Source organism: Anas platyrhynchos, chromosome Z (assembly GCF_047663525.1).
Source record: "Anas platyrhynchos isolate ZD024472 breed Pekin duck chromosome Z, IASCAAS_PekinDuck_T2T, whole genome shotgun sequence".
In the NCBI taxonomy this organism is placed as follows: Eukaryota; Metazoa; Chordata; class Aves; order Anseriformes; family Anatidae; genus Anas; species Anas platyrhynchos.
Window position 1 is genome coordinate 27,482,215 of NC_092621.1, and position 19,210 is coordinate 27,501,424.

Genomic DNA, 19,210 nt, shown 5'->3' on the forward strand with positions numbered 1-19,210 from the left:
AAATCTAAGAAAAACTGACAGTACTTCTTAGGGAGTCAAAGCTTTTTTTCTGTTGCATCTACAGTTGTTTAACAGTTTCTGTGGTATTTTTCATTTTTCCCTTGTCCCACTTTTGTGAAATATATTTACGCTACATTTCAGTGTTTTAGCTAGCTCTGTAGAAGAAATTGTACTAATATACTGCAGAACTGTAATGAAGCCGAAAAAACAACAAGGGCATGGTTCCAGATGGCATGGCACATGCATTTTTAAAGGTTATCTTTACATAAACTTTTACCGCTGTTCAACTATTTCTTGGGTGTGTGTTTTTGTTGTTGTTGTTTTTTGACAAACCACTGAAGTTGGTTACCTGCTGTTCTACTGTTTTCTCTTTCACCTAAGCTTGTGGTTGGTCTTTTACAGATTTTCTTCCTAGTTATCACAGGCAGCTCTTGATTTCCCTAAGTATTTCAGGAGAATTGGACTTTTATTTCTCTGATGGAATGAACCCAAATTTTTCACACACCAGGAAAGGATCACTCACCTTTCAAACTCAGATGTGGACTTCTGAATGTGTGTGTCTGTGAACATAATACATTCAAGAAAGACACCACACCAAGAATAATTTTTGTTATTAATATGAATTGTTCTTTCTACTTCTTAAAACACAATCACTCTAAAATGAAAAGCTTAATTAGCTTCCTCAAGGCACCACATTTGTAGCCCAACCTGCCAAATAACGTTAAATTTCCAGTTGGCTGACAAATTCAGTACAACGCTACCAGTTTTCCACAGGCACTACGAGATTTTCACAGCAAAACCTGTAGTTTTGACTCTCCAGACCATTACAAATAATAATTTATTCTCTTTGTTTAAATCAAGTTTGCAAGTTAGATATATTTAATTATTTAAAGTCTATTCTGGCATATAAGATTTCCTAAAGTCTACGGCAGTTTTGGCAGGTTTGTTATCTATGACAGGACCTAATTTTTGCAGGCAAAATCTAACAGAGACCTAGGATAGGAACTAAGATGCATGAAGGGACTTTCTTCCTTTACAGAGAATACTATTGTGAATCCCTTGGGCACTGTCATTGTTGATAAACTAAACTCCTTCCTCAGTCAGCCTTCTGTACAGAATTATGTATGGGCACAGGCTTTGAAAAACTGAGACACTTCTGGCTATTTATGCATCTATTCACAAGTGTTGGCAGTATTAAAATATTCACAATATTTACAGAAAATATAAAAAAAATAATTTATAAGAACATAAATAAACAGTTGCTTTGTTATAATTCCTTGTGGAAAAGAATCTTAAAGATGTCACGCAGAGCTGTTCAAAAATTAGTATTAGACATTTTCAGTGTTTACTTCCACCTATTTTGTTGTTTAGCTTCCTAGAAAAGTATTTTTTATAAAACCTACAAACTATTATGTTATCAAACAAACCCATGGAAAATACCAATGCCTGCCACACCCAGCACCGTTTGAAGTCTTTCCCTCAAAGCAGAGTTTATTATTCAAATACATGAAAAGCTAGCAGCCTTAATCAAAGCAAGCTTCAATATTCCATGACCCTTGTTTTGCCTCTCAATCTCTGGGAAAGGACTTAACTTCATTATGAATTTTCATAGACATAAAACAGTTGTTCCAAACACTTTTTTTTCTGGTCTACATTACCCTATACACCTTGTTCATTTCTTCTTATGATAGGAAGTATATAGTTTTACACAACGTAGTAACTTAAATAGTAATGTTAACAAAGAGGAAACACTACTGTGCATTCACACTACACTGGTTACTTAGGACTAGCTTCACAGCTGTGGTGCAGCTCACTTTAATGCTCTTGCATTCTCTTTGGGAAAAGCACATTAGTAGTGCTGCATGGACATTTAGGTCTAAAATGACCACATAACAATTAGCAAAGGCCAAACAACATCTCATAAATTTACACCTCAACTTTGCACCAACTCTCACCAGAGCCAACAGCCAGCCACATAAAACATTACACTAATCAAACATACAACAATTCAGTTGAGTTAATTGAATCAGTACTCAGTTGAATTAAAGCCTAGGTAAAATTTGTTTTTTAAATGTTTACTAAATTGAAGCTTTGATGCCTTACAATTCTGGTAACAGGCAATGCTGGCAGCATTAATGAGCTTGTAAGGAATCCAGATTAAACTGCTTTGATTGCCATCCAAATAGTAAACATAATGGTTTGTCAACAGTTTTGCAGCCTGTGAAATTTCCATACTGCTTTCAGCAGGAATGTCATGCCTAAATAAATCATTTTTAAGACTTCAAAATAAGGCTTCAAATGCTAGCACTCCAGAAACAGAGCTCCCAGATGTGTTGCCTCAGAGCAGACAAGGATCATCAGCACATTGAGGACACTGGAATATATTTTTCTGATATGCTCTGCCTTATGAGGCATTGAAGGTCTTGATATTATAGCTGTTTTAAGTCAGTCTAGACTACTTCACAGCCTTCCCAGAGAGCTGAATTTCAAAATGATTAATAAATAAATAACAATTCTGAATTTATGTATGCATTTGATATCCATGACCTTATACTTCCTGATAATTGGACTTACCAGTAGCCTTGAGACCATTTTTTTCCTGCATTGGCAAATAAAGAAAAATAGGTTTCATCAGCTCTAAAAAGCCACAAACCAAACATTTATTTATCAGCATTACTGATTAATTATTGACTGAATTGTCATTTTCTGGGACTGTTAGAAGAAGGAAAAGGAGTAAAGACAATACATCTGTTGCTTTCTGAATCTTGGTATCTATGGAAGCATCATTCAATTAAAAGGACATAGACTGTTATTCCCAGTATCTAAAACGACAAGGACAAATTAAAATGTTATGCTATATGTACAGCTATGTCACTGTGCAAGAGCTAGTGACAGCTGATCACCAGCAATTGTGGACAACTGACAAGCTCAACTATTTCTGTAGAAAGAGCCCGTGGATTGCTGACACTCACTTTACAACGCTTTAACAAAAGCAGACTTGTAGCCTCTCTAAAGGTCAAGTGTATTGGGAGAACAGTATGTGAAAGGATACAAGAAGTATTTTTATGTACTTTTGTTTTCAACAGCCTAAATTCTAGATGTGTGACTGGTACAGTTATAAGACAATGTGTACGTAGCTGACTCCCCTTCGTCACATGTTTCATTTGCTTGCATGGGTAAGGATGTAGGGTCACAGTGAAAATGATGTTCTGTCTCATTCTAATTGTGCAGACGGATCAAGCTAGCACAAAAGCAATGATTTTATTTTTTTTTTAATAGTAGGAAAAAGCTGACCCCCAATTCCACATTCAACAATGGCACAGTATATGTAGCAATTGCCATCTGCGGATAATTGTTTAATTGGAGTGTTATGGAGCCAGAAAGGATTTTGTCTTTCCATTGTTGTCTGTATTACAATGTTGTTTTTTTTTTGTTGTTTTCGTCTTTATTAAATTTTTAAGAAAATTGAAAAAATAAGAGCAACAACTTAATAAATTACCAACAACCACTAACAAGGACATCAGAACAAATTAATGAAAACAAATAGTCTAGATTTGGCTTTTGTTTGTGTGTTTTCGGACAATGTAGCACAGCTGAGTCTTCTCATTTGGCCTTCAAAGCTAGCTTCTGTAGTGGGCTAAAACTAATAGAGGCACAGACACACACAGACTTAGGAGAACACTGTAAAAAAATGAAAATCATTCATGACCAGCTACAGCTGGCTATTGGCACTCACAACTATCTTTACACACAGTATATATTATCCTGCCAATTTCAGGCATAAGATCTTGGAAGAACATGAGCTCATACTTCCTAACAGTTTCTGTTTCATGCATCAACTCTTCATAATGGAACAAACCAGATTTTTATAGATGATTAGAAGATTAAGTAAATAAGACAAAAACTCATTGATAACCTGGAATTTATATCATCTCGGCTATAGATTTAACATCTACTTTGGGTGGAAGAAAAGTAGATGTTTTCTGCCATGCTATAAATGATTTTTCCAAGAAACACAGAGCAGTAGCCCATCACAAATAGAAAGCAGATGTATCTGAAGTGCATGAAGTGCAAGACAACAATGGTTTTGATCAATGTTGCACAACAGAAGCATCTTTCAGCTGACGGTACCTAACCCACTATTCAACCTAACAGCAGGACCAAATAAACTTTAAAAAATAGTTCAGAGAATGTATTAAACTCTGACCTGGAGCACAACTGTATATTGAAGGGTCCTGCCATCTCTTTTTCTGTTTCTCAAGGTTTTACATTTAAGTGACTTTTCCTTCAGTTTGAATTAAAATAATTGCAACTTAATATACATGGCTTTTTTTTTTCCACTGAAAGACAGTATGAAAAACTATGAATAGAATTTCTTCAAATATTATATATCTTTTAAAAATATACTTGAATTAAATTCCGTAAGAATTAGGAGATAAAGCGCAAGAGGTAGGTTATTTAGGTAGCAGTTAAAAAAAGCTTTAAAGTAAGGAAGTCCATAAATAAGGTTTAGAAAACTCATAAAGCATTACTGCTCGAAATAAATTTTATTTGTACTAGAGAAGATGTGTGTTAAACTCTACTTGTTGTGGTACATCAAGACTTCAAGCATCAGAAATTAGCCACAAGAGGGAGCCCATATAATCTAGTATAAGGGATATGATCATACAAAGAGAAAAAGTTAAGCAGATGAGAATTTAAGAAAATAATTCATGTATAAAGAAACATTACAAATTATTCCTAATCCACACAATAAACAGCCCTTCTACAGTACTTCCGTCCAGATTCATATTTATATTTAGATATGTAGAAAAAGGAAAATGAACCCTGCTGTAAAGTACTATAACTACAATTTTAAAATACTGAAATAAACTAAAATACTTTGTTATACACTATCCTTTTTTGTTGTTGTTGTTGTTCTCAAAATTTAGTATTTTAGAATGTTCCACTAACTGATTCAGTATATTGGTCTGCAAATAATATGGGAAGGCGAAGGCCTACATACTACTGATGATTAATAAATTGTTTCTTTCAAATATATTCCAGACCAGAATCTTAAGTAGCAGTGAGAGCACTAAGACTTTTTTCTATATCTGTTTTGTACTCCAAGTCAGTACCATTTTAATACATTGAATACTTAAATTTATCTGAGAAGCCATCTCCTTCTGCAGCGTAATTACTAAATTCTTATCACAGAAAGACTTATAGAATTTGCTTCATGGTTAAAAATGCCTTTCTATTAAGAACAGTTCTCAATTGTGGAAAAGCATTTTTGAACTAAGAAAAAGCTGCTCCTCCCACACTGGATGTTTTCATTTTATTCTTACAGAAGTGATACCTCACTTTGTATCTGGAATATCTGTAATTGTCAAAGCTATATGACTATAATAGAAGCAGTAATTATAACTAAGACCAATCTTTGACACCTCACAACTTCTTGTGAATTTCTACTGCTACTGAATTTGCCTATGCTTTCTCTCTGCCCTATGGCAGCTTTACAAAATTAATATCAATATAATCTCACTCTGTAAAAAAAAAAAAAATAAAATATCAATATGCATGCATTTCCACACTGAAAACATAATCCTTCCTTAAACCTTTTTGCTGTTAAAATAGTTACAGAATTGGAAAAAATAAGATTTGCCATGGCAAAAGTTTTTATTTGACTCAAGAGAATACAAATGGAATATGACGAAATCTGTAAAGAGGCAAATAAGTACATTGTGTACAACCTCTCCCACTGAATTAAAAGGTGAAGTGCTACTTTTCTTGTGATTGCTATGTTGTCTAACAAAAAAAAAAAAAAAGAAAAAAGTGTATTGCCTGAAACAAACAGTGCTCTAGAAGACACTAGCACAGGTCTTTGTAACACAGGGAGACAGGATCCTGAATGTAAGACAGCCACCCCTACATGTGACATCTTGGCCACAGCTAGTCAAAGAGGCTTGAATACTGAATTATCACCTGTCTTCATCCTGAATTCAGTCCAACTGAACATGAATCCTTGAGGCGTGTACTTTTTCTTTCTTCCTCTTTATCAAAAAAATGTAAGACACACTGGAAAAGTCTGACAATTGTTCCATACACAATCTTGCCTCATCCCACTCATGTACAAACATTAGCAGATCACAGAGTGAATATCACAGAATCACAGAATCGTCTAGGTTGGAAGCGACCTCCAAGATCACAGAGTCCAATCTCTGACCTAACACTAACCAGTCCTCCACTAAACCATATCACTGAGCTCTACATCTAAACGTCTTTTAAAGACTTCCAGGGATGGTGACTCCACCACTTCCCTGGGCAGCCTGTTCCAATGTCTAACAACCCTTTCGGTTTAATTCTTCCAAACATCTAACCTAAAACTCCCCTGGCGCAACTTTAGCCCATTCCACCTTGTCCTGTCACCAGGCATGTGGGAGAACAGACCAAACCCCTCCTCACTACAGCCTCCTTTAAGGAGGTACCTATAGAGTGTGATAAGGTCGCCCCTTAGCTTCCTTTTCTCCAGGCTGAACAATCCCAGCTCCCTCAGCCGCTCCTCGTAGGCATTGTTCTCAAGACCCCTCACCAGCTTTGTCACCCTTCTCTGGACTTGATTGAGCACCTCCACGTCGTTCTTGTAGCGAGGGGCCCAGAACTGAACACAGTACTCGAGGTGCGGCCTCACCAGAGCCGAGTACAGGGGGACGATCACCTCCCTAGCCCTGCTGGCCACACTGCTTCTGATACAAGCCAGGATGCTGTTGGCCTTCTCAGCCACCTGAGCACACTGCTGGCTCATATTCAGCTGACTACCAACCAATACTCCCAGGTCCTTCTCTGCCAGGCAGCTCTCCAACCACTCATCTCCCAGCCTGTAGCTCTGCTTGGGGTTATTGCGCCCCAGGTGCAGGACCCGGCACTTGGCCTTGTTAAACTTCATGCAGTTGGCCTCAGCCCATCGGTGCAGCCTATCCAGATCCTCCTGCAGAGCCTTCCTATCCTCGAGCAGATCGACACATGCACCTAACTTGATGTCGTCTGCAAACTTACTGAGGGTGCACTCAATCCCCCAATGCAGATCATTGATAAAGATTTTAAAGAGGACTGGCCCCAGTACTGAGTCCTGGGGGACGATACTAGTGACCAGCCTCCAACTCGATTTGACTCCATTCACCACAACTCTTTGGGCCCAGCTATCCAACCAGTTTCTTGAGGGGAATTCAGTGGGGAGCAGTGTCAAAAGCCTTGCTGAAGTCAAGGTAGACCACATCCACAGCCTTTCCCTCATCCACCCAGCGCGTCACTTTGTCATAGAAGGAGATCAGGTTCGTCAAGCAGGACCTCCCTTTCATAAACCCATGCTGACTGGGCCTGATCGCCTGCTTGCCCTGCAAGTGCTGCGTGATGACTCTCAAGAGGATCTGCTCCATGAGCTTCCCTGGCACTGAGGTCAAACTGACAGGCCTGTAGTTTCCCAGGTCAGTCCTCCAGCCGTTCTTGTAGATGGGTGTCACGTTTGCTAGCCGCCAGTCAGCTGGGACCTCCCCCGATAGCCAGGACCAGGACTGCTGATAAATGATGGAAAGTGGCTTGGCCAGCTGCTCTGCCAGTTCTCTCAGTACGCTCGGGTGGATCCCATCCAGCCCCATCGACTTGCGTACATCCAAGTGCTGTAGCAGGTCGCCAACCATTTCCTCATGGATAGTGAGGGCCACATTCTGCTCCCCATCCCCTTCCACCAGCTCAGGGTACCGGGTATCCGGAGAACAACTGCTCTTGCCACTAAAGACTGAGACAAAGAAGGCATTAAGCACCTCCACCTTTTCCTCATCTCTTGTAACTAAGTTTCCCCCCGCATCCAGTAAAGGATGGAGATTCTCCTTAGTCCTCCTTTTTGTGTTGATGTATTTATAAAAACGTTTTTTGTTATCTTTACCGGCAGTAGCCAGATTGAGCTCCAGATGAGCTTTGGCCTTTCTAATTTTGTCCCTGCACAGCCTCGCAACATCCTTATAGTCCTCCCTAGTGGCCTGCCCTCTTTTCCAAAGATTATAAACCCTCTTTTTTCTCCTAAGCTCAAGCCACAATTCTCTGTTCAGCCAGGATGGTCTTCCGTGCCGGCTCGTCTTTGGGCACGTGCAGACAGTCCACTCCTGCGCCATTAAGATTTCCCTCTTGAAGAGCGCCCAGCCTTCCTGGACTCCTCTGCCCTTCAGAACCGCCGCCCAAGGGACTCTGCCAACCAGTGTCCTGAGCAGCTCAAAGTCAGCCCTACGGAAGTCCAAGACTGAAGTTTTACTGGTCCCTCTCCTGACTTTGCCAAGAATGGAGAACTCCACCATTTCATGGTCACTCTGCCCAAGACAGTTTCCAACCACCACATCTCCCAACAGTCCTTCTCTGTTTGTGAACAGAAGGCCTTGCAGGGCACATTCCCTGGTAGGCTCACTAACCAGCTGCGTCAGGAAGCTATCTTCCACGCTCTCCAGAAACCTCCTAGACTGCTTTCTCTGGGCTGTGTTGTGCTTCCAGGATATGTCTGGGAAGTTGAAGTCCCCCACGAGAACAAGCGCCAATGATTTCACAACTTCTGCCAGCTGCCTGTAGAACTCCTCATCAGTCTCCTCATCCTGGTTCATCAGTCTATAACAGACCCCCACCTGGATGCTTCCCTTGTTGGCCTCCCCGCTGATCCTAACCCAAAGGGAGTCAACCTTATAATTCCCAGCAAGTTCCATGACATCAAAACTCTCTCTGATATAGAGAGTCACACCACACCCCTTCTGTGCTGCCTGTCCCTTCTGAAGAGCCTATAGCCAGATATTGCAGCACTTCAGTCATGAGAGTGGTCCCACCATGTCTCTGTGATGGCAACCAAGTTGTAGCCTGCCTGCCACATGATGGGTTCCAGCTCCTCCTGTTTGTTACCCATGCTGCGTGCATTGGTGTAGATGCACTTCAGCTAGGCCATTGTCTTCTCCCCTGGCCTAGACATTATTCCCCCTGGCAAACCTCCAACAAGTCTTATTTCAGCCACATCTCCCTTCTTACCTAGTATAAAGCCCTTTCAATGAGCCCTGCCAGCTCCTGGCCCAGGATCCGTTTTCCCCTTAGAGATAGGGACCTGTCTGTGGCCATCAGGCCGGGTGCTGAGTAAAGCACCCCATGGTCAAAAAAAATAAAATTTCTGTGTTGGCACCAGCCTCTGAGCCACATGTTTATCAGGTTGGCTTTCCGTGTCCTCTATGCACCCCTCCCTGCCACTGTAGGGATGGACGAAAACACCACCTGTACTCCTGCTCCATACACTAACCGTCCCAGTTCCCTGAAGTCCCATTTGATGGTCTTCAGGCTTCTCTCTTCAGTGTCATCACTGCCAGTCTGAACTATTAAAAGAGGACAATAGTCAGAGGGGCGAACCAGGTTGGGAAGCTTTCTGGCAATGTCCCTGACCCTGGCCCCAGGGAGGCAGCAGACTTTGCTATGGGTAGGGTCAGGCCGACAAATAGGGCCCTCTGTTCCCCTGAGAAGGGAGTCGCCTACAGCAATCACCCTTCTATCTTTCTTGGTGGAGGCAGTCTTGAAGCGTGGAGTCAACTTCCTCGCCCTAGGCATACTCTTGTGTAGACTTTCTACCTCAACCAGTCTCTCAAGTTCCAGGGCCTCAAATCTGCTGTGTAAGGGCACCTGGGAAGGCGGGGCCTGTAGGGTTGGTGGGGGGGGCATTGCTTGTGAGGTCAGTAGAGGGGGTAACATGTATATGTAACAATGTTATCTTAAAAACACAACATAGAAGCATTGTAAGATATTTAAGAACCATATTTAACAATTCAATATAAATGCTTAAGATCTAAGCTACTCTGTACATCCTTGCTCTGAAAAAAAAACATGCGTTGATACTATAAGGCAGAGATGCTAACAAGGACTCCCAACACTCCACACTCCAAGAAAAACAGTACTACCAAACTTCTGCATTCACACATCTAGTGACCATGTTCCCATGCCTGAATATTAAGCTCAACTTTGTATATTTCCTGTAATGTTAGATATATAGTAATGTGAGATTGTCCTTTTACGCCAGTCCAGGAAACGTAACACACCCAACAAGCAGTACTTTCAGAAAGTACTTGTAAATTCGTTGCTGATAAAGAACAAAACAATCTACATATAATCTATTAAAAAGCATGATTTTGTAAGCTAACCAAATAAACCAATGTAACTGTTACAACAACTCTATAATCAGCTTTACAGACACCTGTTCTGAATACATCTCTAAATTTGTATTAAATTTGGAAATATAATTTGTGCTGAAGCACATTGAATAAAGGTAGTTTTGTGCAAGGAACTTCATTTTCTAGACAAACGTCACCAACATCCCAAGGAACAGTATAGTTTAAAAGCTTCCTCAGAAGTCCACATTGGAGGACTCTGAGCTAGAAATTGTTATGCTTTATGAACACAAGTCCTACAAATACATAATAACTAAATTGTATGTTGTTAAATTTCTATGAAACATTTAATATCAAAGCTAATGAATTCTGAGAATTTTGAAATTTTAAGTATGTTACAACAATAGCATATTAACAAATAGGGTTTGCCTTTTAATTAGGAGAGAAAATCTACAGTATTAAAATTAGTATTTGCTCCTCTATTTTTAATCTCTTACCAGGTCTTTCCTTGCCAGTTCCTTTTGACTCAGCAAATTTCTGTATTAAACTCTCAACTGTAGTATTTGTCATGTTATTAATAAACTCTTCGTGAACCTTCAAAAAACAAAATACCACACACAACAGGAATTTAAAAAACAGTAATTAAAGAAATTTAATTAACTTCAGAAAGTGTTTTTTTTAACTCTAGAGTTTAAAATTCTTCCCTCTAAGATATATTAACTTCCAGAAATCAACAAATCCCTTTTTATTGCTTTAGCTTTGGTGATTGTGTACACAATAGACATACAAACAAGGAAAGAAAGAACACAGACTGATGTCTATGATCTACTTCCATTTCTTCTATCTAAACTACTTTTCTATATGTGCTTTTCTGAAATTGTCAACAACATGCCCCACGACGATGTCAGGAAGACAAACTGTCCCCTTAAGCCAGCACCAGTTAAGGGTGTGAACAGTTACCACTGTATTATCACAGTTCCCACCTGCTTGAGTAAAAGCATTACTGTTGTAATGGTTTTGGTCTGGCAAAGGAACGTGCCGTTAATATGAAGTTTTTCCAACAAGGCAGTAATATGTTTTAGGAATAGGTAGAGTGAACCTTGTCACCATCATTCACCAGCAGAAAACCTCAAAACTAAGAAAACAAGTGACTCAAAGTATACACAAATAAAACGCAAGACATGAAGAAAACTGAAGACTACTTACCAGGATTATTAGTTAGACCAACTTGCATCTGAAGAAAAGATACTACAAAAGCTTTTTTTAATACTGTTACTAGAGGCCTTTCCCTAACAGTGTTATCAGAAATTCTGAAACTTTTCAGACGATATAATTCTATATTTAAGTTAAAGAAAAGAGGAAGTACCCCTATTATGTGTAAAATGAGTGTTAATTTAATATCTAATGAACAGAGCTTTGAAATACACTAAACATCCTTCAAATGGTCAAAAGACATTATTTTCTGTTAGCACAAAATTTAATGATTGTTCAGACTTTAGCATTTGTGATACTGAATTTATAAATGCAACAGGAAGCAGTAAAATTTTTGGCTCATATTGAATTTAGATATTAAAAAGATTTCCAATACAGTGAACGAAACCAGAGCTGATAAATTTTATTGAATGGATCAAAGAGGCTTAAATAAGAGAATAGATTGCACACTTCTGAGAAGACCAAAATGGCTATTTAGTAGATATTCAAATCTTCAAACTTCTGATAAGCAAGTTCAGCACTGATACAGTATTTGATATCTGTGGTAAAAAGAACCAAATCGGCTTCAAAGTCTTTTAAATTCTGTGTTTTGTTACTATTTATCTCTTTCTTAATGTATTTTTAAAAGTTATTGCCATTTGAAAGATGTAGTCTTGTAGTTACACAAGCATGAGTTATACAAACACAGTAAGGAATGTTCCATAGTAGTTAGGAAGTATATGTAGCATAATCCAAATAAACAAATGATAATATAAAAGTTACCTCTCCTATTTGTAAATGAATTTCCTTTATGGTATTTGACAATGATTCTATAATCTCTTTCATATGAAGAAGATGCGTTTCTTCAATGTCTTGAAATTTCTGTCAACCAATGCAAGCAATTATTCATAATGAAAATAATTTTTGAAATGCTAAACCTTATATCATAATAATTAAATGTACTAAACAGAAAAAAACAATCTTTTTTTTTTCCCAGATCTTTATCACAGTGATTACAGTATTTAAGAAAGGAAGGTGTAAAATTCACAGTTACAAAATAATGTACTTTATAATACATCCTTTTGGAACCATTATTGAGCTTTTTATTTCCTTTTTCAGCTTTCACCTATCTTGATTTTTCAAAAAAATCTGACCTATTTTTACTAAGAGAAAATAGGGTTGAAGAAAAAATCTCTCTTCTCCATTACTGAAAGATCTCATGATTTTTCATCTAATTCCAGAAGTACTATTTCTGAATCTGTTTTGTACTTCCTCAACACCCTCTGCTTCTGATCACAATACATACATAATCTTTGCAGTTTGTTTGGAATTTGTTCCCCTGTTCCACTTTACCCACACTTCCATCATTTTAAGAGCACTTCGATCATCTCTAAGAAAAGAAAAAATTCCTCATCTTATCCAAGTTAGCCATAATCATCTTGAAATATTTCTTTACTCATGGTCTCTACTGATTCTCTTCCTACCTCTGTAACTGCCTTTTCAAATGTGACCAAACTTTGGAGCACCATTTATTCCTCTCTATTTTTACAAGGTTCTCTGAAGGTCATCTTTACATTTTGTACCTTCTGGCAGTCTGATTCACAAACACAAGTATAACTCCATACAAGTCAAATATCTCTATGTTCTAAACTCTTAGTCTGTCTTTTGCCACAATCATATATGACTCGCTAGCCATCAATAAGCAGACTAAAATAACCATTGTTTATTTTCCCCCCCAGCAGCTTTCCCTGTTGATCACAGAGAATAGGGTCAAACTCCACAGACTACTCTATGATATTATTTTTTCCAATTGCTTGCTTAGATAAACTGCACTATTTTGCTTTCAAATATATCTGTGGTCCATGTCTACACATGCTCTCAGTCACAATCAAGATGCCAGCACTTGTACACAATGTGATTTCCAGCCTACTTCCACCACCTAATGTTTACCTAAACTCGAAGTGAACTTTTGAGATTATACCAACACTGCTGCCTTCAGGTTTGGTTGAAGATCCCTATAAAATTGTGCAAAACTGATGTATCACTCTCTTTTAAACTCTTCTCTATGATGCCTATCAAAACAACTGGCCATTCAGAGATTTTTGCCTGTTACATCAGTGGATACCACGATTCCCCTCAAGCCACTCCTGCCATTCTCCATTTCCTTATTTCTTGTTTATTGTTCTATCTGCAATAAAGTCTTTGAAGGCTTGTACAGTACATAACACAATGATTCTGATCAAAGAATATATCAGCACTGCAATACAACCATATCCATTCATGTCACAGATAGAATCGTTAACAAAATTGTTTACTTGAACTTTCGTCTGTTCTGAAAGGATATACTGAAACATACTGAAATGTATCTATAATGAATGCTAAGACCAAGTAGAAGACACTTCTTAGTGTTTTTTGCTAAATTAAAAATGAAAAATCTTCGACTATCTTTACACTGTGTATGTTGAGTTAGACAGTTAAGTATAATCCATTTTGTAACCATTCTCTCCTTTTCAGTTTTATAATGTGAAGAATTACTACTCTGTCTTTAACTTCATGTACACAGATTGCTTAACACCAAAGTTATCTGAACAGTCAACTGTACTTAATTCTAGTTAAGACAGAAGGCTTTCCCTTGACTGGCTAATATGTTTTTTTTAAAAAGCTTTGAACAAGTTGGAATACTTTGCAAATGAGACATCATGTTTTCTTAGCAATTGCAGAGCAATTATATAATACAATCACAGCCTTACTTAAAAAATATCTTTCAACATAAGGAATTTCATTTAAAACCAATTTCTAAATGACAAATTAACTGTATTATCATTCTTCTGTAATCACAAATAAACCTTCCATCTTAGTGCAGCAAAAAATAAAACTTGCAATTCAAAATTAGGAAGATTGTATTTCAAAATTTAACCTGTCAAAATCATGTCTCACAAATCACTTCATTTTGATAACTTCAGATAAGATAGTAAATGACAAAAAAAAAAACAAAATTATGCAACAGATTCAGTGGCAGAGGGTTAGCAAGAAGGACAGCTAAGTAAAGACATTACTACATGATTACCTAGGACAAAGCCAAATCAATTCAAGATGTTAGTGTTCTCAGAACAATTTTATCTAAAACAGCCCAAGACAGACTGAAGTTAAGCCAACTATTTTTTGCAATGAAACAGCAGAGAATGACCACACTCCTAATTTGTTTATTGAACTAGTGTATTTCAAGTGAAATATACTCTAAATTAAGATAATCTGGGTTGTGCTTAACTTAGGAGGGGGCCTAAACATATTCACGGGTTTTCTTGTTTTTCCTATCACATCACATTTAAAGTAGCTGTCTTGCAACCAAACTTTAGATGCAGCTACACTATTACACTTAAAATACAATAATTGAATGGATAGGACAATTGAATAGACAGGCAGAATTTTCAGTTCCAACACAGACAACCATGAAAGGTATTAAAAGTTTTCAGTTGTCTCTTATCATCTTAAATGAAATCTAAAGTTTGAGTAAAAGGGTTATTGCAGCTAAAGAATAACCGAAGACATTCAGACAAGTATGGCTTGCCATGAGAAGTAAATATGTACCATTTTTGTACTGGGAAAAAAAAAAAAAAAAAAAAAAAGCAAGAAGTATTATCATGCTTTCCCAATTATCATGCTTTCCCAGCTATAATATTTACTACAGTAGAACCTTTTTTTCCTCTCTACAGCTCAGTCATGTTTAAGTACCTAATACCTACCTAATAACATAATCAAGGGGGGAAAAAAAACATCTTTGTATTGTGTCTCTAGATAAAAAATAAGTTGTTTCTTTTCCTATTCTTTTGTTGAACTGAATTCTTCAAATGGCTTTTCTTTTAGCACATCATGAGTAGCCCAGCTAGTTTGCTTGCTGAAAGTCTCTACGTTTTCCTTCAATGATTCACTGACAATAAAATCCATTTCAAATACTCCTCATGTCTATCTCCTGTCAGCCTAAATAAGAACTCCATTACTCATAGCTTTCTTGCTCATTAGTGAAAAGTTTACAGGGCAATTTAGCAAGGCCAGTTCATTAAAGTCATACTTACATACTTCAAGGCAGCCTAAGGACACAAGCCTCCACCCCTGGTAACACATTGCCTTTTCTTTTGTGCCAGCACAAATGCTTGTGTCATCTCTTAATAAACCAGACCCAAAATCTCCTCTGGGTTAAAGTTAACCTTCCTCATACATTAGTTTTATTTGGCTTAGTTCTACAAGGCTGTTTCTCAACCAAATACGTGCCAAAAGACCAGAAAGAGGACAACTACTGCTTTGGACTGCAACACTAACTTAAAACATGGATAGAAAACAGAGCTTAGCAAATCAGGGATGATATAGAGAAGGACAACAGGACTTAAAACCTTTACTACAGTACCCATGAATTTCCTTAGTGATTTTTTTTTAATAAAACCTTTTATACCACTGAATAACTGTAACCCCCCCCCCACGCAATTAAACAAACAAACAAAATATTTAAGATTCACATTTTTACAAGGTGAGGAAAAGAATGATCTTAGCCAAAGTCAACTCAAACTTAGAAGAAAAGCTTGGGGCATAACTCCTCTACCAGAACCTAGTCAAGATACTGCACAAACAAGATGCCTATTGGAAACTCTCCAACATAAGGGTATCAGGACTCCTAATGTAAGTCACGTTAAAGGCAGACTTCTGCAGTAGTATATCCGCGCATTTTTTTGTCACAAATCACTGGACTGGGGGGTTGCAAGGAAGACTTCTGGTATATGATATATTTGGTATTTTTTCTTTAACGTCTGTGTTGTATATGTATTCAGAGATGAACTAGATCAAGTTCTAACCAAGTTTTCAAAGTAGAAAAGCAGTTTATAGTTTAGGACAGCACAGATTTTTCTGTATCAACCTACACAATTCCCTTACTGTAAAATTCAATTAATTGAACTATTAATTTAATTCTTAATTTCCAAGAAGTTAAGGAAAATGCTAACACTTGTACACTTCTACATTAATAACATGTAATAAGTATGACATAATTTCCTTAGTAATTCCACCCATGCTTAAAAATGAATCTTTGAAACTAAGCAAAAGAGCAAAGAATTTCCAACCAAAACCAGAACTCCAATCTTGTAAAAGCTTTTTTTCAACCAAAAACATATACAAGTAATTATGTCAACAAAATATTAAAAAGAGGAGAAATGGTGCATTTTGCTTTTTGAAATCTGGGACAGTCTGCTATCAACAGATTTCAAAAAGAACTTTAAATTATAAGAAGAGACAGAATGTTCAAGCATATGGAGAACACGATATCCTCTGTAATACAGATTAAAACACCTTAAAAAAGCAAACAAACATTCATTTGACATTTGAATAGAGGTAAGGGCTTTTGACCACCTCAGATAAGCACTTAAGGGAAGACTCTTTAACAAGCTGTTATTGAAATGTTTTGCTGGAATGATGATGAAAAAACCATAATGGGTCACAGTATTCTAACTCCTGCGAACAAATTCTGGCTCATCAGCAATTCACAGGATTTCCTGCATCATCACAATACACCTACAACACTTACAGAAGTTCATTTTGTTTTCTTACTAAAAATTTCTTCAAAATGTCTTTCTGGAGTGTTAGTATTTCAGTGTTATTCAAGGGCACTGCCATCACAATACACGTGGCCATAGTTTGTCTTTCAAACTTATTACTTTTGACAGAACAGTTTACATCAATTTCCAAAGAGAGATAAAGAAAACATATTAATTTATTTTAAAAGTGTCTTATTGAATATAACACTTACCTGTGCAGTTTCTGTCATTTTCTGCTCAAAATCAGATTTAACTGTAGCATATTTCTCCACATACAGTTTATAGGTATCTGTAGCTTTTTTTGATTTAACTGCTGCCTGTGGATCAGTACAAAAAGTGTCAATTCAATCATATCTAAGGCTTTTAAAGCCACTATTGAGAGAAAGCATAGGATGATGTATAAAAAAGATTCAGGGGCATATCAAAACAGTAAAGTGTCATAACAAAATTTTACCACCAAATAACTTAGACTCAAACTGTTCGAGATTTCTGCATAAAATCATTATGCTGCTTAGCATAGGTCACGTATAAAAGGTAACAAAGCAACTACCTCATTTAAATTCCTTCCTCTTATCATCAATGACTAATTTATAATACGCTTGTTTTGAGATCAACATTTTAAAGTATGTGTTGCTGAAATTAAGCTATTTCACTGATACATAAAATATTTAGATATACAACAACAACAAAAAAAACAGGAAAAAAGCAGGGTTGAAATTCAGAGTACAGTTCTTAGTGCAATTCTGAAAGAGTCAATGGTAAAAAAAATAAAACAAGAAGGCACTTGTTAGAAGTGAAAAAAAATAAGGAATGTGGAAAAAATAATGAAAACTGAGTAAGAAGATATTTGAAAGTGAAGTTAATGCAGAACAAAGTGATGGACAGCTTCATGCTGCTCAGGTTTGTTTCTAATAATACTTTTTAGCATTATAATGATTTTTTTTCATTATTTGTTTACAATACACCAAAGTTTTCTTTCTGTGGACTTGATATTCTTAAAAGATAAAAAGAAATATAGGAGAATCTCAATATGACATGGAAAAAAATTGAATGAAGCTATTATTTTTGGTAGGGAAGTTATTTTCAAATTTTACAGCATGACAGGAGATTAGGTTTTTTGAACTTTAATATTTTTGCTATATGCAAGTAAAAAAAAAAAAAAGTTATTTCTCATCAGCTTTTTTTCTGCCAAAGAAGTTCAAAATACCTACTTTATCTGAATGAAATTTCCCACGAGTTGTAACAATTCAGAAATAGTCAGTTAGTGACATGAGTAAAGATAGAATGTTTACTATTCTAGTTCTGAAGAGCTTTCCTTTCCTCTTTCAAAGGGATTTTATCAGTCCCAGATTAAAGACAGCAACTACTACTCACTTGCGGTAGTTGTAAAGCTGACCACTATCTATAACGTTCAAATCAATTAATACAGAGATGCCCTCTGGAAGTAGATAATTTTATTCTTCCTCTTCCAAGAAAAAATAACCCAAAATCATGAGTAGCAATATACCATTAGCACTTGTTTATTGGGGGAACATCAAACAGGACTTCAAAGGATGAGGAATTGAAGGTGCAGTTCAATTTATCAACTTACTGAGAAAGCTTAAGCAGACCTTGCTCATGTAGTACTCTAAACCCAGCACAACAGAGCATGAGACTACTTTACTGTACAAAAAATATGGATCCTTCAGGCATTAAGGACAGCATGACAGGATGTATCAGACTGACCTACAACTTGCCCTGAATTTTGTTTCATGATTCTTTCTCCTGCATATTCACATAGGGAATTCCCAAGAAGAAAACTGTCCTATCTTGTTTCCCAAATATGCTTTACTTTATTGAAAGTACAAGATGCTCTATAAACACCTGGTTTTAAAAATAATTATGATTGCTTTGAAATGAGAGGATTTTGAACTTGATCATTTGAAACAAAAGGAAATGCCAAATTAAAAGACTTCAAAAATAAGTTTCTTTTGTGAAGGATCATGTAACCGAACCCTGCATGTATGGGATTTTGACATAAACAAAATGTTCTCTGCCTCTTGTCATCATGTTTAACTACGAGCAGAATCATGAGTGTTGTCTGCTGTATACAGAAAACAAACAGCAGGACAGACAATGATGGAACATGAACATTGCATGATTAGCTACTAATCTCTTCTGAAAACAGGATGTGTCTATTCTCAGGTACAGCAATTGCTAGAGCTCTACTTAGCAGTTTTACAGTAACTGAAATAATAAAGATTAGTCAAGAGTTTTTTTGTCAAGTCACTATAAATACAGAAGTTA

At 36.9% G+C, this 19,210-nt stretch overlaps 1 protein-coding gene across 8 annotated transcripts in view; it reads right to left on the reverse strand.

Annotated features, from left to right (window-relative positions):
- FCHO2 (FCH and mu domain containing endocytic adaptor 2) overlaps positions 1 to 19,210 on the reverse strand; it is an 89,518-nt gene that overhangs the window by 55,208 nt on the left and 15,100 nt on the right. For all 8 annotated transcript variants that reach the window (XM_038171027.2, XM_038171023.2, XM_072031477.1 and 5 more), the window contains 3 exons: positions 17,137 to 17,241; positions 12,129 to 12,227; positions 10,652 to 10,748 (listed from right to left, as the gene is read on the reverse strand). In XM_038171027.2, the coding sequence (XP_038026955.1) occupies positions 10,652 to 10,748; positions 12,129 to 12,227; positions 17,137 to 17,241 (301 nt within the window). The remainder of the gene's footprint in view (positions 1 to 10,651; positions 10,749 to 12,128; positions 12,228 to 17,136; positions 17,242 to 19,210) is intronic.